Source organism: Sceloporus undulatus, chromosome 6 (genome assembly GCF_019175285.1).
Source record: "Sceloporus undulatus isolate JIND9_A2432 ecotype Alabama chromosome 6, SceUnd_v1.1, whole genome shotgun sequence".
In the NCBI taxonomy this organism is placed as follows: domain Eukaryota; kingdom Metazoa; phylum Chordata; class Lepidosauria; order Squamata; family Phrynosomatidae; genus Sceloporus; species Sceloporus undulatus.
Genome location: NC_056527.1, coordinates 140,997,662 through 141,020,188, shown reverse-complemented (window position 1 = coordinate 141,020,188; position 22,527 = coordinate 140,997,662). Strand labels below are relative to the sequence as shown.

General features: G+C 45.7%; 1 protein-coding gene across 1 annotated transcript in view; it reads left to right on the top strand.

Annotated features, from left to right (window-relative positions):
* The first annotated feature begins 2,758 nt into the window (after positions 1-2,758).
* Positions 2,759-22,527, top strand: part of ADAMTS15 (ADAM metallopeptidase with thrombospondin type 1 motif 15) — a 43,381-nt gene continuing 23,612 nt past the window's right edge. The window contains exon 1 of the mRNA XM_042475728.1: positions 2,759-3,752. Within this exon, the coding sequence (XP_042331662.1) occupies positions 2,835-3,752 (918 nt within the window). The 5' untranslated portion in view covers positions 2,759-2,834. The remainder of the gene's footprint in view (positions 3,753-22,527) is intronic.

Genomic DNA, 22,527 nt, shown 5'->3' with positions numbered 1-22,527 from the left:
AACATAACGAAGAACATAAGGAGATGCTTCCTCGGAGTGCTAAGCACACTTTCTCAGCTGTGGTCAATTCTGGAGGGCCAAGCAGATTGTCTAGTTTGGCGTTAAAGACATTGGTTTCCCTCCAGTAGCTCACCAAGGAATCTCATAGATGAAGAGGGATTGCGACCTTCCTTAGAGGTCTTTAAACAGAGGCTGGATGGCCATCTTTTGCGGATGCTTTGATGGAGAGTTCCTGCATGGCAGTATGGGGTTGGACTGGATGGCCCTTGTGGTCTCTTCCAACTCTGTGCTTCTATGAGCTGCTGCTACTAGATTTCCCATACAAGCAACATTTGGAAGTTATCAGATGAAGCTCATTCCTTTTTTCCCCTTGCTAGACATAAATAGCACGGGGCAAAAATGTGGTTTTCGTGTTCGTCGAATCATCTGACACACATTTCCTGAAAGAAGAGGTGTGCACCATGGTGGCCGATGATTCTTTTAGAAGAGAAGAGACAGTTTCAATTAAAAATAAAAACAAAATAACAAACGCCACATGTCAAATCTGCCATTACTGTAGCAGCTCATTCACCAAAATGGATTCATTTCGTTTTTTGCAGCCCTCAGTCCAGAGGCCCCAGAATTTGGGAGATTCCTTGGAAAATGAAGGACATCTGACTTTTTTTAAAAAGAGAGAGAAAGAGAGAGAGAGGGATGCTCCACGCAGTAAAATTCACTTGGTCTCTGATGAAGCCCTTCAGTTTAATAAAACATCCTCTTTTTTTCATCTACTCTGCCAAGCCCTCAGAGTTCAGTTCATTAAAGTTAACTGAGATCATTAGCAAAAGTCACCCATTCCCTGAGTTTGAGTAACTCAATAAGCTTTTGCAAGTCACAATTCTGGGCCAAAGGGGGGATTTAATGATGGTTGATCTATACAGCAGAAGTAGCGGCCTTTTCCTCCCCTCCGCTTGCAGAACTAGTCTGGGAGAGCTCTCAGCTTCTGAGCGGACAACAATGTATTCAGGTTGAGATTTCAGAAAGGCACCAAATTCTTCAGTTGCCAGATCTCATGGCCTTGACTCGCTTCTCAGGTTGAGGAGGAGAAATCTCAGGGCAAGAACACTGGCTTGGAAGGTGTAGATACTTTCCTCGGTGGTTGATATCACTGGAGCTCACACCCAGGACACCATCTAGGTCCACTCCTAGGTCTCATGTTTTGGCTCTGAAAGCTCAGGGTTTAGGATAATCCTGACCTGGTGCCACTAGCTACAGCTGCCTGCCAGCCAAGACTTTAAGTCAAAGCAGAAACTATTCTGTCTATGAGTATGGTTAACTGAAGAGCCTAAATACCTGAAAGGTACCAGATCCCACCTCATCTTGGAAGCTAAGCAAAGTCAACCCTGGTCAGAGAAAGAAGGAGACGATGTGGGCTAGACAAGGCAACTGTTACATGGATCTGTAATTGGTTGAATGACCGAAGCCAAAGGGTGCTCAACAATTACCCCAGTGGGGTCCCACAGGGCTCTGTCCTGGGGCTTGTGCTATTCGACATCTTTATCAATGACGTGGATGGCAGAATTGGGGACATACTCATCAAATTTGCAGATGACACCAAATTAGGAGGAGTAGCTAATACTTCAGAGGACAGGATCAAAATTCAAAATGATCTGAATAGACTAGAAAGCTGGGCCAAAGTTAACAAAATGAAATTCAACATTGAGAAATGTATGGTACTGCACTTAGGGCTGAAAAATGAAATGCACAGACATAGGATGGGGGACACCTGACTGAATGAAACTACATATGAAAGGCATCTGGAAGTCCAAGTAGACCACAAGTTGAACATGAGTCAACAGTGTGATGCAGCAGCTAAAAAGGCCAATGCAATTGTAGGCTGCATCAATAAAAGTATAGTGTCTAGATCAAGGGAAGTAATAGTGCCACTGTATTCTGCTTTGGTCAGGCCCCACCTGGAATATTGTGTCCAGTTCTGGGCCCCATAATTCAGAAAGGACATTGAGAAACTGGAGCGTGTCCAAAGGAGGGCGCCAAAATGGTGAAGGGTCTGAAAACCATGAAGCCCTATGAGGAACGACTCAAGGATCTGGGGATGTTTAGCCTGGAGGAGAGAAGGTTAAGAGGTGATATGATAGCCCTGTTTAAATACTTGAAGGGATGCCATATTGAGGAGGGAGCAAGCTTGTTTTCTGTTGCTCCAGAGATTAGGACCTGGAACAATGGACGCAAGCTCCAGGAAAAGAGATTCCAGCTCAACATTGGGAGGAACTTCCTGAGAGTAAGAGCTGTTCGACAGTGGAACACACTCCTTCCTCTGAGTGTAGTGGAATCTCCTTCCTTGGAGGTCTTTAAACAGAGGCTGGATGGCCATCTGTTGGGGATGCTTTGATGGAGAGTTCCTGCATGGCAGAATGGGGTTGGACTGGATGGCCCTTGCGGTCTCTTCCAACTCTATGATTCTAAGAAGAGGAAGAGGAGGAGGAGGAGGAGGATGGAAAGGGAAGAAGGAGAGGAAGAGAAGGAGGAAGATGGTGAGAGGGAGAAGAAGAGGAGGAGGAAGGAGGAAGGGGAGGAAGGAAGGCAGCAAAGAAGAGGAAGAGGAGGAGGAGGGAGGCAGCCTCGTCCTCCCCAAAGGCTCGGCCAGAGCGAGGCGAGGCGAGGCGAGGCGAAGGGAAGCCCATCCCTGGCACATGACGGCGCTGTCTATATATAAAGCCCTGAGCATCGGGAGCCCCGTTCCTGGCGCAGTGGAGGCGGAGGCGGCGTCGAAGGAGCAGCAGCAGCAGAAGCGCCGGGACCCGACGGAGGCGGAGGAGGCGGAGGCGGAGGCGGCGATGCTGCCGGCGTGGCTCTGGTGGTTTTTGGCCTCAGCGGCGGCGGCCTCCTCATCGTCGTCGGGGCCGGGCTCTTGGTCCGGGGAGACGGCGAGGGTGAGGCCGGTGCGGCTGGATGCCGTCGGGGCGCCGGGGCCCTCCTTCGAGATCGTGGCCTTCCAGGAGTCCTTCTCGCTGGCGCTGAGGCCGGACTCGCGCTTCGTGGCGCCCTCCTTCGCCACCGAGTTCCTGGGCGGCGTCCCTTGGGAGGCGGAGGAGGGCGGCGCCGGGGAGCTCCGTCGGTGCTTCTATTCCGGGGAAGTCAACGCCGAGGAGGACTCCTTCGCCGCCCTGAGCCTCTGCGGGGGGCTGACCGGGGCCTTCGGCTACCGAGGGGCGGAGTACCTCATCCGGCCGCTGGAGAAGAAGGCCGCCGTCGGGGGGAGAAGGCTCCTGGAGGGTGAACCGGGGGAGCATCTGCTGCAGCGCCGCCGCCGACGGAGCCCCGGAGGAGGAGGAGTGGGAGCAGGGGGCCCGTCCGCCACCCGCTGCGGGGTCCAGGAGCAGCCGCCGGGGGAGCAGGAGCCGTCCCCGGGGCCCCGGCGTCGGTCCAAGCGCTTCGCCTCGCTGCCGCGCTTCGTGGAGACGGCGCTGGTGGCCGACGAGTCGATGGCCCGCTTCCACGGCGCGGACCTGCCGCATTACCTGCTGACGCTGCTGGCCACCGCCGCCCGGCTCTACCGCCACGCCAGCCTCCGCAACGCCGTCCATCTGGCCGTGGTCAAGGTGCTGGTCATCGGCAGCCAGGAGAAGGGCCCCAAGGTCTCGGCCAACGCCGCCCTCACCCTCCGCCACTTCTGCCTCTGGCAGAAGAAGTGGAACAAGGGCAGCGACAAGCACCCCGAGTACTGGGACACCGCCGTCCTCTTCACCAAACAGGTGGGCAAGCGCCACGGCCTCCCCTCACCATGCTGGCACCGCTAGGCCACTTCAGTCTCCTTCTCTCTTCTTGGGCCATGCTCTGCCCACTAGGCGCTCTGCCCTTCCAGGCCGCCTCAGTCTCCTTCTCTTCCTTGCTGCCTCTCTGCCCACTAGGCATTTTGCCCTTCCATGCCACCTCACTCTCCTTCTTTGCCCATGCTCTGCCCACTAGGCGCTCTGCCCTTCCATGCAACTTCAATGTCCTTCTCTCTTACTTCATGCCTCTGTGCCCACTAGGCATAATGCTCTTTCATGCCATCTCAATGTCCTTCTCTCTTCCTTGAGACCTCTGTGCCCACTAGGCGCTCTGCCCTTCCTTGCCACCTCAGTCTCCTTGTCTTCCTTGCTGCCTCTGTGACCACTACGCCTTTTGCTCTTCCATGCCACCTCAGTCTTCATCTCTCTTCTTTGCCCATGCTGTGCCCACTAGGTACTTTGCACCTCCTTCCCACTTCAGTATCCTTCTCTCTTCCTTGCCCACACTATACCCACTTTCCCTCCTGGCCAACTCTCCGCCCTTCTCTTTCCTTTGCCACCATTGTGCCCAATAGGCACCATACCCTTCCTTGCCCATGCTGTGCCCACTAGGTGCTCTGTCCTTCCTTACAGCCTCAGAACCCACTAGGCATTTTGCCCTTCCTTGCCCACATTGTACCCACTAGGCACTTTCCTTCCTTGCTGCTTCTATGCCCTTCTCGCTCCCTCCCCCCACTGTGCCCACTAGGCACTCTGTTCCCTTTCCTTCTTCCTTGCTGCTACTGCTGCTGCTGTGCCCACTAGGTGCTCACCCTGCCCTGCTACAGCTCTGCCTACTAGGCTCCCTGCCCTTCTCCCTTTCCCCCTCTGCCTGGCACCCTTCCTTTGCTGGAATGTGGACCAAGTGCCGCAAAGGGTCCCATTCTCACCTTGTGTGTGTTTGTGTATGTGCTGCTTGTATGTGGGTCTCCAGTGGTTGCCTACTGCACTATTTGAACCCAGTGCCCTTGGACCAAACTGTGAAATGGCTATTTTACTACAGTGGTAAGCAGGAGGCGCTGCAGTAATGAGGTTCTAGAGGTGTGTAGGTGTGTGCCAGAGTGTGCCAGTGGGGAAGATTGACTTCTTCTTGACTCCAAAAGTGACACTGGCCTTAGGTGGGCAGTCTTCAGATGCCAAGTTTCAAGCTAGGAAGAAGTTGCATGGAATTCTTGCAGGGCTTTCCCCCAGTCCAAAGGGCAGAGTTTGGGAATAGGGAACTACACCTCCCCAAATCCCTAAGACACATCCGGCTGGGGATTTGGGGAACTGTAGTTCCCCGTTCCCAAGCTCTGCCCTCTGGAGCAGGTGTTCTGCACACTTCCTTGGAAACTAGCCAGCCTCTTGCCAGCCATGGCTCAGGGATTTGGAGTTAGAGTCCAAAAAGTCGCTTTTGTATGACGGTTAGGGGATTATGGGAATGGCAGTCCCAACAGTCCCATTCCTAGTCCAGTTGCTGCTTTTCAGGGAACCGGAACCATGAAAAAGTCCCATCCCTATGCTGACAGGGGATAATGGCCAAACATCCAATATAGTCCAAAAAGCCCATTCGAATGCTAGCAGGGGATTCTGGAAGATGTAGATGGGGGTTCTGGGAGTTGCAGTCCCTAGCATCCCATTCTTAAGCACTAGGGTTTAAGACCTGGAAGTTAGGGTCGGAAATGCCCTCTTCCCAAGAGTGTTAGGGGATTATGGGAATGGCAGGCCCAACAGTCCCATTCCTGGGTTGGTGGGCGGTTTTTGGTTAACTGTAGCCTGAAAAGTCCCCATCCTTAAGCTGTCAGGGGATAATGGGAGTTGTAGTCCCATTCCTAAACACTAGGGGTTTCAGCAGGGCGTACCTTTCTCCCACTTGCTGCCTCAGTCCTTGCCATGCAGTGGGTCAGGATCTGAATCTGGGACCTGGTGCATGCAAGGCATGCGCTCGGATTTTATGCCAGCGCTCAGTGGCATCTCCAAAAGAAGGCAGCTCAAGGGGCAGGCACTTGGCATACGTTGAATTCCTTTTGGGTAAAAAGACAAAAAAGACAAACACCCATTGGCACAGTTTTTTATTATTATTTTTGAGCAAGGCCAGTAAATGGGTCAGAAGAGACATTCTTCCAAAGGAGGCAATTCCAACAAGGCTGCAGCCTGCAGTTTGTCTTTGAGCAGCTTTGGAGTTGCAGTTACTTTCTTCCTCTTCCTCTTTCTCTCTGGCTGCATCCACACTGCAGAAATAACCTGGTTTGACCCCACATTAACTGCCATGGCTCATGCAATTCTGGGAAATGTGGGAGAGCTATGGCCAACAGAGATGGCAAGAGAATGTCTTGCTCTCCATGCATTCAGTGCCAGGGCCACCTTGTGAAACTGCTAGGCAGCAGGTTGAGGAGCGGTCAGAAGAAAATACATTTCCCCCTTTTTCTTCTCTCCTTTTTTTTTTTTTTGTTCCATTTTGTTTTAGTCTGTCAGTTTCCTGCATTATATTTGTTGTTGTTCTATGTCATATACTCTTATACTGGTAACTTAATAAAAATAAATGGTGGTGGGCAGCTAGGAGCTTCAGAGAGTGGTGGAATCTCCCTCCTTGGAGGTCTTTAAACAGAGGCTGGATGGCCATCTGTCAGTGGGGATGCTTTGACTGAGAGTTCCTGCATGGCAGAATGGGTTTGGACTGGATGGCCCTTGAGGTCTCTTCCAACTCCATGATTCTACAATTCTATGTCAATGGGGCAGTGATTTTGGGTTGGATTTCATCCCATGTGGTAAAAAGGAGCTGTCCAAGGTGCTGAATTCTAACCTCCCCAGCCTTTAATAAATCACCTTTAAGGTTCAGACTAAAACCCAGAGTTCATACTTTATCCAAGCTGCCAGCTGCCATATGGAGTTGGTGGGACAGGTCCAGCCTTTAATATCACCTTTAAAGTTCAGACCAAAACCCAGAGTGGATACTTGATCCAAGCTGCCAGCTGCCATTGGGAGGTGGTGGAACAGTATTCTCACTCTCCTTCATGGGGAAGATAGGTTTGTTTATGCAGGGCAGGACAGGCTAACCTGTCCTTTCACAGTTTACTTCTGTTCTCCCTGCAACTAGCTGACTGAGGCAGCTGCCTCATTATTCCTGATGGTGAAACAGATCCTGCACTCAGGGCAGACTGAATCGATAAGATTCATCGTCACCATTAATGGCCACTATCAGAAGTGAAATGGAACATTTATATTTTGAAACTGTGTACCTCTGTAGACTAGTTGCTTTAGGGCAAGGAGAGGCAAAGCATGTCCTTTTGGATATTGTTTGACTGCAACTCGTATCATTCCTAGCAAGCACAGTCAATGGTGAGGAGTGCTGGGAGTTGCAGTCCAGCAACATCTTAAAAGGCCACGCTTTGTCCAGCTGCGTTCTAGAGAGCTGTCTACTGGCTCCATACTTACACCAGATTCTTCCTCTGATCCAGCAGGGCTCTTCTCCTTTATTTGCTTACTCATCACATTTATATCACTGTTTACAGCTGGAAGGTTTCTGCAAGCAGATTATGTATAAATAATAAGAATACTAGACGGTTCCTGCCCTTAGGCACAGAATCTAAAAAGCCCCAGCTTGAAAGGAAAAGAGGATGGGAAAGGAAGAGGAAATCAAGAAGACTCAAATATTGGTGCTTCATGTTATGAGGTCCTGTGACCTGGGGGAATGGCTGCAGCATGGTGACTATTGGAATTGGGATGAGGAGGGGAGAAGACCCATGGTGCTGGCTTCTCAGGAGGTCTGATGGGGCCCCTGTTTTCTTTTTCCACCTCATCTTCAGCCAGGTTAACCTGCTACATTCTTATTTGTTTAAGCAAATCTCTTTTGTAAAAATGATTGCAAAAGGACTAGGAAACAGAGCGGTTGGGCCGTCTGCAAGCAAGGCGTCTCTACATCTCACTTGCCTCTCGTGCGATCTGGGATTTCTTCCTCTGGGGTCATTTTTCACTCTGAACGTTTTATTTACAGTTGCCGTAAACACACTTACATTTATCAAGTTGCATGACTTTTGTCCTCAGAGGAACATTTCTGTGATGGAATGCTTAGGGGAAAGACTTACTACTCCTTGCTCTACTGGTTTGTTTTGTTTTGTTTGGGTGCTGATGGGAATCCATCCCAGTCCAGTGAAGAGAAGAGTCCCTAGTTTGTTCGACTCATTATTTATGGCTCCAGAAAAGCCCATACCCATCATGATTTTCTCTGGTGAATCCTGCAGGGAGACCTTGTGAAGAAGGCAGAAGATGACCTTCCAGTTCCTCCCCACTGTGGTCCTTAGCCTCTGCGAGGATCCTGACAGCCAGAGCATTCTTTGTCATGTCTGATGGCTTCTTGCCCACAACTGCACACTTCACCCTTCATCCCTTAGCAGATATTAACACAGAAGCGAGAGGTTTTTGCTTTCCTTCTATGGGGACTAGCTTCAGACAGGTGATTGACGTGCAGCTTCTGCAAGGATATGCTCAGCCTGTGCTCATGCTCCGTGGCAGCAATCCCAGTTATGCTCATGAGAAACATCTTTGTGTGTCCAGTTGGGATTTCTCATATGGCATGCAGATGCTTCAGCCAAAGCATGCTGTGAAACATCCAGGCTGGCTGCATTTCCATTTTTTTTACACAACTGCAAATTTTCTTATTTTTAAGGGTTCCCATATATGTAGCAGGTTGCCACTGCTTTCCCTGTGTCTATATGGCTGGCTGCCATAATGTGGCAAATTTAAGGATGCCTTATCTTCTCTTGAGCCTAGGGCAAAAGGAATCCCTCAACACCCCCCTCTCCAAATATTGTAAATCTAATCCTAAGCATACTACCATAGACTGGATCAGCAGAAAGCAAAGTGTGGCCATGGACCACATGGGGCCTTTGAGGGCCATTTTTGAGATCCCTGGCCCTTCAAATAGTTTGGGTTTTGTTTTGTTGCTAAAAATGTTCTTAAAACTCTTGGGAGCGTGAAGGGACATTTTACTATGATTTATCTCCACTTGGCTATTTTAAATTGGAGAGGGGAGCTTTTTTAAACTAAGAAATACTTGATGTCATGTTTGCTTCTTGTCTTAAAATGGCATACTGCAGATATAAGATTTTTTTTTCAGGGGTAGCATGAAAACATGATAAATGTGTTCTTTGTGCCACCAAGGACATGTTGGGGGCACTTTTAGCCAAATAAAGACACAAAAAGATAAGAAAAAGGATGGATGGGATGCAGAGGGGGTGCATCCTTCCAAGGTACCATGGATGCAGGTGATGCAGCTGCCAACTTCTGAGCTAGATATACTAATATGAAGGATGTGCTCATGTGTGTAGCAGCAATATGCATGCATAAAATAGGCCAGAACATCTTCTAGGTGCCACCCCCTTTTTCCCATCCACAGCTGCAGCAGCCAACTCACTGTGGCCACCCCACAGCTCAATTGCAGAGGTAAGGTTGGAAGATGCACTATGCAACTGAGTTGCAGAAAGTGACTTCCTTATCTTTACTCTCTGTGGCACTTCTTTCAGCTCCTGGAAAATGCTGCACAAGGTAGGAGGGTTGTACTGAATAGAGTGATCTGTGCTGCAAAGGAGAGGCTGGGTGAATCCTTGAAAAGCAGGTGAAATCACTCACTTTGTGAGTGGAGCCCTTTCAACAACCGAAGGTAGATTCTAGAATCTAGATCCAACCCTTGGAGGTTCTTTGTGGGGAACAGGACATGGAAAGCTTTGCGCTATCTGCCAAGTTTTACATCAGGGATGCAAGCCTGGAGTTGCTGATGGACTGCAACTCCTAGTGTTCGTCAGCACTGGCTATTCTGGCCTGAGTTTCTGGTATCCAACAATTTATTTATTTTATTTAAGGGATTTATGTCCCACCTTTCTTCCAAAATGGGATTCAACAACAGCAGGAGATGTGCATGATTGCCTTGTTCTGTGTCCTAAATCCAATTTAGTCCCAACTAGAGCAATCCATTGAATCAATGGGATTTATCAAATTCCCATGGATTCATTGTGTCTGCTCTAGCTGAGATTTAGATCTACATGCTCTCCTTTTATGTGGGCCTACAAGAAGAAAGGGATAAAAGGAAGGGTCATTGAAAAGCATCCCACAAACTGCTTTTTCATGGTAGCCTGGTATCTCTTTGCATATTATTGGCACCACCCCTCTTTTAGATGGATAAACTTCCTTGAAACCGATCTTTGTGTAGTTAATAAACAAGTGTATCCAGCCTTTAGGCATACCTTCTGTTTCTCTCTCTCCCTTTCCCTGTATACATCCCATGATACTGGATTGGAACAAGTCAGCTTTGGCTGTTTTCACTCTTCCGATCTATGGGGTGGAGATGTGGAAACCTCACATGTTATAGATTAGAGCAGGATGTGGCTCGGCGGATGAGACCCCTTGTCTTACTGAAAACGAGACCTGGAACTTTTCCACCAACTTTGAAAGGGAACTGGATGTTTTTGCTCCAATTGCTGTGTTGCAGCACTGTGGCAAAGGATACGAATGTTTGACAAATGTGATATTACTTACCGGATTGTCAAGAAATTCTTCATGGGGAACGGAAAGGGAGGAGAGAGAGAGAGAGAGAAAGAATGAATTGCGCTCGATTATCAGTAATCAGAAAGAGTGTTTCAGCCTCATGGCTGCTGCGGGAACAGTAAAAAGAAAAATATGATATTTTTAATAGATAAAGCAAAGGTGTCTTAAATTTTCCTTCTCTTTCTGGAAAGAAGAAATTCTATCCCGGAGCAGATGAGTAACTCACTCCCACCCTTTAATTCTTTTTTTCTTGGGGAGGGTTTTTTTTCTTTCCATAAGAAGTTCCAAAGTAAAACACTTTTGGAAACACAGGAAATTGATCTCAGCACGTTTGTAGCAATTTAGACAACGCAGTGACTAGAGCCCTGGATGTAAGTGCTGACCTCCATTTCAACTTATGGAGCTGCAGTGTGCAATAGCTCCAGAGCTGGGAAAAGTTACTTCTTTTCAGACAACATAGCCACTGGGAGTTGTAGTTCAAAATTTAATTCTCCCAAGCACCATGTAATTCTCACCCAGAGCAGATAAAGAGGTAATCTTAAACGTTCAGGGCTTTTCTGCTTCAGGCAGGTGAAAGGGACTTGCCAAACATAAAACCAAACAAAACCACCTGATTTGTTATCTGCTTGCATGACAAAACACACCTGCTACAATTCCTTTATCTGCACGACCATTCAAAGGGACAGGAGACCTTTCCAGTTTTCAGTTTGGTAACCCTGCTCTGGATTAAATGTTCTAACTCTTGGCATGACCACAAGGCACACAATTAATGCGGCAAGAGTTTGGTCACAGTGGAAGGGTTCTTGTGTCGTTTTTTTGTTTCTTTGTTTGTTTACCCGAATCTGAGAACGGCACTTTGTGTTCCCTGTGAAGAAAGCAGCAAAACAGACAATGGGTTCTTATCTTGCATTGATGTGGGGAGGAGGTTTTCTACTGACAGCTCGTCCTTTGGATTAACCCTGACCTGATTCTAAGATTGCAACTGTGAGAAAGGAAGTGTGCTGATCCCTTTAACTTGATGGGTTCTCATAATTCCTGGTAGAAACCTTTAGAAGTCTTTGGAATTACATTTGGGATAGGTTTGGTCTCCAGCATTTAAGGCCTCATCCCATCTTTCAGACAATACCCAATTTGCATATTTTCTGCATTACTAAACTGTTCATTCCTCAAACCCCAATGTGAGGGCACTGGATCAACCAAGACATCTGCCTTTCTTGAACTCATCCATCTGTGGTCCCTTGATACCATGGAATTCATCTGCCTGCCAAGAGGCTCTTATGCAAAACCAAACCTCTCTTTTCATTAAGAGAAGAAAGAAAGAAAGAAAGAAAGAAAGAAAGAGCTAATTGATAGGCAGTTTGGAGTTGTAGTCAACAGGTTGAGGATGGAGTGTGGCTGCTCTTTCTCATTTTGGCTTTTGGAAGTTCTTTCTGATGCTAATTCCCTGCATAGAATCATAAAATCTTATAGTTGGAAGGGACCATAAGGACCATTCAGTGCAACCACCTCCCATGCACAGGAATACACAGCTATAGCTGTCCTGAAAGATGCCCATTCAACCTCTGTTTAAAGATCCCCAAAGATGGAGAGTCCACCACCCTCTGAGGTAGTCTATTCCACTGTCAAACAGTTCTTACAGTAAAGGCGTTCTTCCTAATGTTTAGGTGGAATCTTTTTTCTTATATGTTGAAATCACTAGTTCATGTTCTAGTCTCTGGAGCACCAGAAAACAGGCTGGCTCCATCTTCTAAATGACATCCCTTCAGATATTTAAAGACAGCTATCATCTCACCTCTCAGTATTCTTTTCTCTCAGCTAAACATACCCACCAGCTCCCTAAGCTGTTCCTTGTAAGGCTTGGTTTCCAGACCTCTGATCATCTTGGTTGCCCCTCTCTGGACACATTCCAGCTTGTCAGTGTAATTATTGATCTGAATTACCCAGAACTGGATGCAATATTCCAGGTGATGTCTGACCAAAGCAGAATAGACTGGCACTACTACTTCCCCCAATCTGTACACTGTGTTGCTGTTGATGCAGTCCAGAATTGTATTGGTTTTTTTAGCCACTCCTAGAGGTGTGTGACCCTCTTTTCAATGTTGCTTATTCTAATCTTCCATACAAGCAGGGATGAGAAGGGCTGTGGCCAGTCTCAGTGGAAGGGCACACGTTTTGTGTGTGGAAGGTTCCAGGTTCAATCCTACCTGGAACCTGGGAGAGTTACCAGCTCCCAGTATAGACCAGTGGCTCTCAAGCAGGGATGCTCCAAATGGTATAGGATGTTGACTTCCAGACTCCTTGGCCACTGACTGTGATGGCCGGGGCCTCTAGTAATTGATCTATTATCTAATAATATCTGGATCCATCCCCTCCTGGTTGAAAGCTACTGGTGCAGGCAGTCATGAGTTCAATGGTCTAATGGTTTGACTTGGTATAACACAGTGTGAAGTCGAAGATTTCAGAAGAAGCACAATCAAAACACTGGTATACTGAGCAAAACGCATCTGCGAACCCCACTTCTTGGAAGATGAACTGAAACATCTGGACCAGGCTCTACAGGACAATGGTTATTCCAGCTCAGACATCAGAAGGGCTGCCAGGCCCAGAAAAACCCAGAGGAGTGAAGACAAGCAGCCACCCAAAGGGAAGGTATTTTTACCATACTGTCTGTCTGTCACAGACAGAATAAGCAAAGTGGTGAGGAAGCATAACCTGCAAATGGTTTACAAACCAACAAAGAAAATGCAGCAAATGCTTCGCTCAGCCAAGGACCAGAGAGACCCTTTCACAGCCGCAGGAAGAGTTTACTGCATACCATGCAGCTACGGACAAGTCTCCATAGGGACCACCAAACACAATGTGCAAACAAGAATCAAGGAACACAAGAGACACTGCAGACTGAGCCAGCCAGAAAAATCAGCAGTAGCAGAACATGCCACTAACCATCCTGGGCATAAAATATTGTTTGAAAACACTGAAGTTTTGGACCATGCCAACCACTACCATGTCAGGATGCACAGGGTAGCCACTGAAATCCACAAACACCTGGACAATTTCACCCGGAATGAAGAAACCCTTAAAGTGAACAAAATTTGGCTACCAGTCCTGAGGAATAGCAAAATAAGGACTCAGCAAATGCAAATGGGAAACGGTTCAGAGTCAGGGGCTTTCCCTGCAGATAATGATCCCCAATTAGCAGACATTAATCCTCTTTTTCATTAGCCTCCCAGCCTGAGGCCTGCCATCAGCAACAGAACAATACACATGCAAATCACTCCTGCATTCCCAGGCTCACACAGTATATATATACCCACTTTTTCCAGGCAAATCATTCTCTGAAGATGCCAGCCTCAGATGCTGGTGAAACGTCAGGAAGAAACTTTTCTGGAACATGGCCACATAGTCCAAAAAACCCATTAAAAAGTATTGGTATAACACAGTTTGCATTGAGGCGACAGGGTTGTAGATCAGCACTAGAGTAATATACTTTCCATATTGAGGTCCCAGATTCACTCCCTAAATAATGTTCCTGGTCTGCCTGAAAATACAGAGATTCTGCACCAGTCAGTGCTCTGAACTTGACAGTCCAGTAATTTTATTTGGCATCAGACAGCTTCCCATGCCCTGGCTTTAGAAAGAGTAAAGTGGCAGAGGACTCAGTACATACAAAGTTTGAGTGCCAATGTCTTGTGGCCCAGCTGGGAAACCCCTTGTTTGAACCCCTGGAGAAGTACTGGTGGTCTCTGTCAATGATGTAGTTCATTATATACAAGGCAGCTTCCTAATGCTCTTACAAATCTCATTCTTAGATGGCACTACTGTAGTGTAGTGACTATGATTCAGGAAATCTCACTATTAAGGTTTTTAAGCTGATTTTGTCTAGGAGTCTCCTTGGGTCCCAATTTCTGAAAGAAAGGCAGCATGCAGATTATTATTATTTAAAGGATAATAGCACTGATCCTATTTAGTGGTGTTATTGTTAGGACTAAAGCGAGGCAGTACACGCAAGGGATTCTGAACATCCAAAGTTTGTGTTAAACATGTGAACATTGGAACCAGGGTGGTGTAGTGATTTGAGTGTTGAACTATAACTCTGGAGACCATGGAAATCCATTGGGCAACCTTGGGAGAGTCACACTCTCTTAGTTTCAGAGGAAGGCAAAAGTAAACTCACTCTCATCAAATCTTGCCAAGAAAACCCAGTGACAGGCTCACTGTAAGTCAGAAATGTCTTGAAGGCTGATAGCATCAACATATTAAAATTAGGAGGTAGTTGGCTTTGTACAGAATTTTTGGGAAATTAAGCATCAAGGTGCTTTGAGAAACAAAATGGGCTTCAGGCACGGCTGTCAAGACATCATATTATATAGCCACTGCTCTGAAGCTAAGTAGTCAATGCTTCAAAGAGAGGGAGACTATTTGTGAGTCCTATGTATGCCACCTTGAGTCTTAAGATGGAAGAACTGTGGGATATATATGTAATCAATGAGAATAATAGGACATATATAAATTAGTCTTGTATATATATTTTCCCAGACCTCTCAATACCACTTGCTGGGAAATATGGATTTGGGGGGGGGGGGGGAAGGTGCTATGACATCCATGCCCTGCTTGCAGGCTTCAAACTCAGATCTAGGCATACTTATTCCAAAAAGTAATAGCACAACTGTTTCCTGTGTTAGTTCACACAAACAAAATTGTCACTCAGAGAAGAAATGTGCTTCATGCAGCATATTTACTTATAAAGCATTATTTGCAAGACATGGTTCATGCTATGTCATGAGCTCATAAGTAGTATTCATTTCATTCACAAATAAACACTGCCCATGGAGAACTTTCCATCTCATGTTTCTGTCTAGTTCTTGCTTTCCATTGTGTTATTTTATGGATACTGTACTTATTCACTGAGGCTCTTTCTCCATGACTTATGTAACCAGTTCTCCCTTCCACCTTATGCATTCATATGACCCATTGCACAGGCTCAAGCAAGCAGTAAGCAATCGGATGTCCTTCAGATGTGTCCTCCCATAATCCGTGACCATTGTCATGCTGGGTTGAGGCTTATGGGAGTTGAAGTCCCAAAGGTGTGGAGGGCGTTTGGTTGTTTGTCCCAAGTTATGTGAAGAGTCAATATGTGGGTCTTATGGTTTCCTAAGGCAAAGGACAACAGTTATGACTTAATGTCCATTGGAACCCAGGCATAAGAAGCATAGGGGTTAAAGGGAGGACCCATTAAAAGTTCCTTGTTAATCTCTGCTTGCAGTCAGCAGGCGAGATTCACCAGAGAAAGTGTGTCAGTGTGTCAGTGCAGGTGTTGGGCGGGGAGCCAAGGGCTCTTTTCAGCTAGCAAGGAAACAGGAATTAAAAAAGAAAGAAAGAAAGAGAAATGAGTAAGGCCAAGCAAATGGCCAGCCTCCACAGAGCAACATTTCCCCCTCCCTCAGATGAACGGATGTTCTACTTTTGGATCACACTCTCAGTCTCTGGATGATGAGCAAATGCCCACAATGCTTTCTTTCCTCTATCTAGCAGGTCTGGATGAAGAGCAGGAACCAGCTAGCATCATGCCTATGGTGTCTTCATCTTAACTCTAGGCCATGGGTGGGCATGCAACCTGTAGCACTCCAGATGTTATCGGTCTGCAGATCCCTTGAGCTCTACCCAATGTAGCTAGTGGCAAGGGATGATGGGACTTGTACTCTGTCAATGATGTTGCCTGTGTCCATCCTAGGACACTGTTTCTTCTGCAGAAGGACAGATATAGAAAGATATGTGTGCAAAATTTCATTTGGAGAGTGAAAGAGGACGAAAGTGGGGGGAAATCCACATAGTATTTGGAGGAAACATCTGTGTGAGAGAAGTTCTACTCTGCTGGATAAGCTGGAGGGTCGATCTAATGCCATATTCTATTTCCAGATGTGGATAGCCAGATGTTTTTTTTTTAGAAATCTCATGGTCATGATAGTGGAGATATCCAGCCCTACGTAGGGTTCACCACATCCCTTTGACCTCTGCTAAGAGAGCCTTTAGGTGGGAGACCCTTCCATCTGAACCTTTTCATTCCAAAGTGGTGTTTGAGTAGGCAAACACCAGAGTCTGAGGGTCCAGTAGTTTCTACCTCTTCTGAAAGCCTTGGTCTAGGCTAGAACTTGGAAAATTGGCTTTTGGAACTGCTGAATCTGATGCTGGCTGGGAAGATTGGGGAAACTGTAATCTCAGCAAATGACTTCTCTAAGCTCGGATTAATATATACATGAAAACATAAATGATGGAAGGAGCAGGTGGCCATGACAATCATGGGAATAATATCCCTGAACCCTTGTGTGGATACTCCTTGCATTGTTTCCAGACGTTACCATGAGGGTTAGGAAGACGCTCTTTGAAACAAATCAAGCTGACATTCTTTTGCAAGAGATCCCCCAAAGACCTGAATAATATGGGAAGAAGTACTTTGTTTAGCATCAAAGCCTTTTGTAATGAACGTGTCACAGAGTTGCAGGGTGATATTTGATTTGGGTCCTCCGAAATTGATAAGCCAGCAAGAGAGCCATCTGGGGAGTGAACCAGCTCCTGTCTGTTCTGCCTACCTTCAGAAGGGAAAGGAGAAGCAGATCGTAATGGAGACTGACCAAAGAATTCAGTAGCTTTCCCATCCCAGTCTCTCAAGAAGCAGAAAGGATGATCTGAATGATGAATGAGCTTAGCTTCTTCTCATAACTCACCTATCAGGGTGAGACAAGAGAGAGTGAAATTCCTTCTGTGGCTGATGGAAAGCAGCACTTGGAAAACTCTTGGTTAGCAATGTCTGTCAAGGCCTCCCCCCTTCACTGGCACTTACTACTAACTGATTAGCATCTTATCACTACTAGGTATAAGGCCTAGAGACCCTAAAGGTACCAGATCCTGTCTGATCTTGGAAGCTAAGTAGGGTCAGCTCTGGTTAATACTTGGATGGGAGACCACCACTAAATACCAGGTGTTGTAAGCTATAATTCAGAGGAAGGAACTGGAAAAAGCACCTCTGATATTCCTTGTCAAGGAAACCCCTATGAAATTCATGGGGTCACCATAAATCAACAGGTGACTGAAGGTACATACACACATGTGCACACCAGCAGGCCTTCTGGCCTTTGCAACTGATACTTGTACTCTGTACCAGGAGATGACTGAAGATCCTTCTGTCTCCAACATCTTGCCACTCCTTCAGCTCTTATGGCTCACTAAACCTTGGGTCTCAATGAATAGTACCAGACTGGTCCAATAGCACCATTCTACAGTTCTAGCACAGATCAGTCAGCAGCCAAACAGACATCTTGGGGGCTCTGGTGAATTCAGAACCAGGTTGGAACAGCTTCATATCTCTTCCTTGCATGGGGCCCAAATTGTTTTGCATGTCAGCGGAGATAAGAATTTTTTTTTGGGTGGGTTTTTTGGGCTATGTGGCCATTTTCTAGAAGAGTTTATTCTTGACGTTTTACCAGCTTCTGTGGCTGGAATCTTCCTGGCGAAACATTAGGAATAAACTCTTCTAGAACATGGCCTGAAAAACCTACAAAAAACTATGGATGCTGGCCATTAAAGCCTTCGACTTCACATTAGTAGAAAATGATTAATAAGATAAAATAATCTAATTCAATTAACATTTAAATTAGAAAGGAGAAAATTAACTATTTAGTGTTTCTTACGTTGCCATTTAAATTATAAGTTTAGTGTCGGCACTGAAGACATTACCAGAATGCAAGTGAAAAATAATGTCCCTGATTTTATTCTCCTCCTCTGCTACATCCTTGTTTTGAATTTGGTAGAAAAAGGGGGAAAAACTGCATGAGTTTTAGAAAAGCACATTTCTCTTGGAGGCAGATCATTTACTGAGAGGGCTAACCTGAAAAGCCCTTAACACATTTCATCCCATTGGAACATCTCTTGAGTAAGTGTTTTGGATCTTGTGACCTAAACAGTGCAGTTCCTTAAACCTGAGGGACTAACAAAAAAGCAAGAAGCAGTTTTGCAAAAAAATCCAAAAAAGCTAGGCTTTGGGGAGAGAACCAGCTGGGAAATATAAAACCTCTTGGCTCTTTGGCAAGGTCTCTCACTTAACAATTCAATTAAGCTATTTCTGAAATTTAGTTATTGTTGAAATTCCATCTTAAGTCCAATAAGCATGTTAAAAATAAGTTTAAGTAAGTTGACCCTTTTCCTTAGAAAATTCAGAACTTAATTGTCTGAAAAGCCTGCATCTGGGAGTAAAGTACTGTACTTGTAATGAGAAATGATGCTCTGTCCTTTCCCTGACTGCCAATGTGTGCTGGCATTCTGTTAGTGACATAATAATGGCTTATGTCCAACTTAATGCCTTAGTAAGCCACTTTTTGTTGTTGTTGCAGGATTGGAATCCTCTACAGAACCTGAGCAACAACAAGACCCATACCCTACATTTTAGCTGCACGAGGAGCATCCTGTGCACAGTCATTTAGTGGCTGGTGGAGAGCAGAGAACATTGGACAAGCATCTGGCTATGTCCCATGGCCAGATGAAGAACATTGACATCATTTGCCAAGATGCCCTGAGGACCCCCAAAGATTTCGGTGGTCTTGGTGGATAATGGCATTTTTCTGTATCTGACTGTAGGGACAAAGCCACATGCTTCTTCGATGACTTCTGCTCTTCACTGGTCACTAAATAACCATGAAGGGAGCTTCTTTAGTTTACACACTGTCTCTACAATGCTGGTTTCACCTGGGGTTTCAAACCTATATTTGCTCAGCATCTCCTGGCAGTGCAGTGAATCTGAGTTTGCTTCCTCCCATATTCAAACACGTGTGGATTTGGGTGAATTCAAATGAAACGACTTAAGACAAAACCTTTACCCATGCTTAGCGGGCACCAGTGGCTCCAGTGTCAGTAAGGTGGCCAGTCCACTTGCATTCTTTAAAGGAGCTATCTGAGGTGCTGAGGCTATTTTGGAATTAGGGTTCAGTACTCCAGATAGCGTCTTTAACATTTGGACTGCAACTTGGAGTAAATTCACTGCCCCATTCAGGTCTTCAGATTTCCTACTTAAAAATTTCAGATTTGAAAAATGCCCCAAATTAAATGGACTAAATCACAATTCTCACCCATCCCTAGGTGCAAAGCTGAATATTCAAAGACACGTTTTATTCTCTTAGCATGAAAGGTAGCTTTGTACCAGGTCAGGCTTTATCTTAATGCTCCCTTATGCATGATCTTTCTTAGGCACAAAAGGACACTAAGCTTGGGAAAGTGACGTTATTTTGAACTGTATCTCTCAGAATCACTCAGATTACATGGTCAGTGGCTGTTTTGAATAAAAGATTGTGGAAGTTATAGTTCAAAAAAGGAATTTTCTCAAGCTCTGCATTCTTCTGATCCCATAAACCCTGATAGCTTTACCTGGGGGACCTCTCACACTACACAATTATATTGCTATGATTCCATGTTTACTCCTGTGGCAACATCTTGCTGGACCCCAGGATATGTAGTTTAGGGAGGGTTATTGAGAATTTTCAACCAGAGAGTTCTAGTGCTTATGGAACTTCAAACCCCAGTATTCCATAGGATGGAACTGCAGCAGTTTAAGTGGAAAAAAAGCACTATGATTGTGGAGTGTGAAAGGGGCCCTGGAGATGCCAGTGATTGAACCCAGGATCTTGTGCTGTAAAAGCATGTGTTTCACCACTACTCTAAGGTTTATGGAGTCCGGGATTAGCTCAGGATTAGTTAAACTTGTAATTATTAAACTTGTAATTGGGTGACCAAATCCAACATTGTTGGAGAGCTCTGTCAGGAAAGCTTTTTCAGTGATGCCATGCCTATGCCGTTCACTTTCACACATACAGTTCATTGTAGGTGAACCAGCCTTCTCAATGAGCCTGTATCTCCCTTGGAGAAACTGAGGATGGGAGCTCTCCATCATTCCTTGCTGACCATTGGGAGGGACCATAGCTTTGTAGTAGAGCAAAAGCTTTGCAAGCATGAAGTCTCAGGTTTGATACCCTGCATCTCCAGGTAGGACTGGACAAACCTCTGCTTGAAATCCTGGAGAGCTGCTGCCAGCCAGTGCCAGCTTTGCTAGGCTAAGTGGATCACTGGTCAGACTCAGTAGAAGGCATTTTCCAGTGGACCCCCTTCCACCCTCTTTTTCTTTGTGTGAGACCACTCATAGTAGAGCTGTCCTTTGGAATGGACCTATACCCATTCCCTGTTACTGGCATGGATGCTAAAGCAGACCGATTAATTTCCTTGTGTGCATTCTGTGTTGCTTGTTATCCAATTTTCCTGCTGAGTTATCCATAAATTTGTTATGCGTGTACATTTGTTTTTTAAAAAATGCTGCTGCATTCTGGCCAGCGACCCTTGCAAACCTATTACACTTAATTTCACTTGTTCTGGATGGTGGCCTAAAAACCAAGTGACTCCTTCCTAACCCCCACCATCTGATAATATAGGTTTCCTCTTAAGGCCCAGTAGTTGCCTAGCAGGAGAGGGTTTTTTTTTTGGGGGGGGGGCTTACTACTCAGTTTACTTTCCGCTTCCTTTTTTAAAAAGAAGAAAAAGAAAAAAAGATTGTGCCAGATTCTCTAGCATCCGCCACAGAAAAGCATGTGCTGGCTACAAGTGATGCAGTTTGCAGAAGGACAATGGAATCTGCCTGATTTCCCTGTCCAGGCTGCTGAACCTTTTGAGATTAGCATCTAGAAAGAAAAAGGAAAGTGAACATGGAAACATTTGGGCTGCACTTTTAGTAGTAAATCCTGGACTGGCTTGCTGTATTAACCTGGGGCAACAAATTCAGAAAAGAAAAAGAAAGGAATCTTGTAGTACATTAAATGAACAATTGTCAGTCCTATGCATGTTCATGAGGGAGTAAGCTTTTTGAAATATAGCAGAACCTCTGAGGAAATATTCATAGGATTATTCTTCCCTTGAGGCAAAAGCTCTTAAAGATCATAAACTTGCAAGCAGTGGCAACTGGTGGCTTCCACATCAGTAGGATGGTGATTCCTCTCTAGGTTTTCATCCAGAGTTTAAAGGAACTGTGAAGTCAAAGGCTTTCATGGCTGGCATAGTCTTTTTGTGTGGGTTTTTCTTCCTGTCTGCCTTCTTCACTATCCAGCTCTCACATCCATACATTGTGATGGGGAATACAGTTGCTTGGATGATTCTAACTTTAGTGCTCAGTTGGACCTCTTTACACTTCAGGATCTTGTCTAGTCCTTTCATGGTTGCCCTTCCCAATCCTAGTTTTCTTTTGATCCCTTGACTGCAGTCTCCATTCTGATCAATCTTTGATCCAAAACATGGGAATTCTTTACCTATTTTGATTTCTTCCTTGTCTAGGTTGAAATTATGTAGGTTGAAGTTATGCATGCATGTGGGTATGGATAGATCCCAGGGCCTCTCCCAGAAGGTCCCATTTGCACAAAGTGAAGGACAGGAACTGCCAAATTTTGGAAAGTTATATTAATAAGTAATTTGTTACTATTAGCATCATGAGATCAAAAAAGTAATATCACTAAAAAACAAAGTAGCTTTTTAAACATTGACTGTATGTAAATAAAGTTGCTACAATTGCTACTGTTAGGTTCTATTCTTTTAAATATATAAGAATGCTACAAGCCCCTGGTTTGGGACACAAAACACACCTAATTAGTGAGTTTGCCTTGTAATTCTAAAGGTAACTAAAATAGTTACAGTTGCACCATAAAAAGATTGAGGTTATCTTTCAGTACAATTGTAAGGTAACATGAATGTAGAGCTCCACCATCTAACTGATGCTATGGGTCTGGGAAGGTGGCTGAGGCCAGATGGTGAAGGGCACAGACAAAGCTTTCCCTGGCATCCCCAGCGGCCCAGCAATGGTGGCTTAGTTGGGGATGACAGGGAGCTCCATTTGGTTGCCATCTGGCTGCCTTTGCAGAGCTTGGGATAAAGCATTGCACAGGGAGGTACTGGGGACCTTCTTGCACAGTGGCTGAAAATATACTGACATTTGTGTAATCCTTTGATACACAAGTGTAAATCATCAAGAGAACCCCAGCCTTGGTTATTTGTTTAATTATTCCAAAAAGGGAACTAATGTCATGTAACTTATTATTTCTGACTGTTTGTTTCCCAACTCTGAGGATCACACAGAGCAAGCGTAATTGACGACTAGACACAGTGGCTCCTTTGGCTTGCT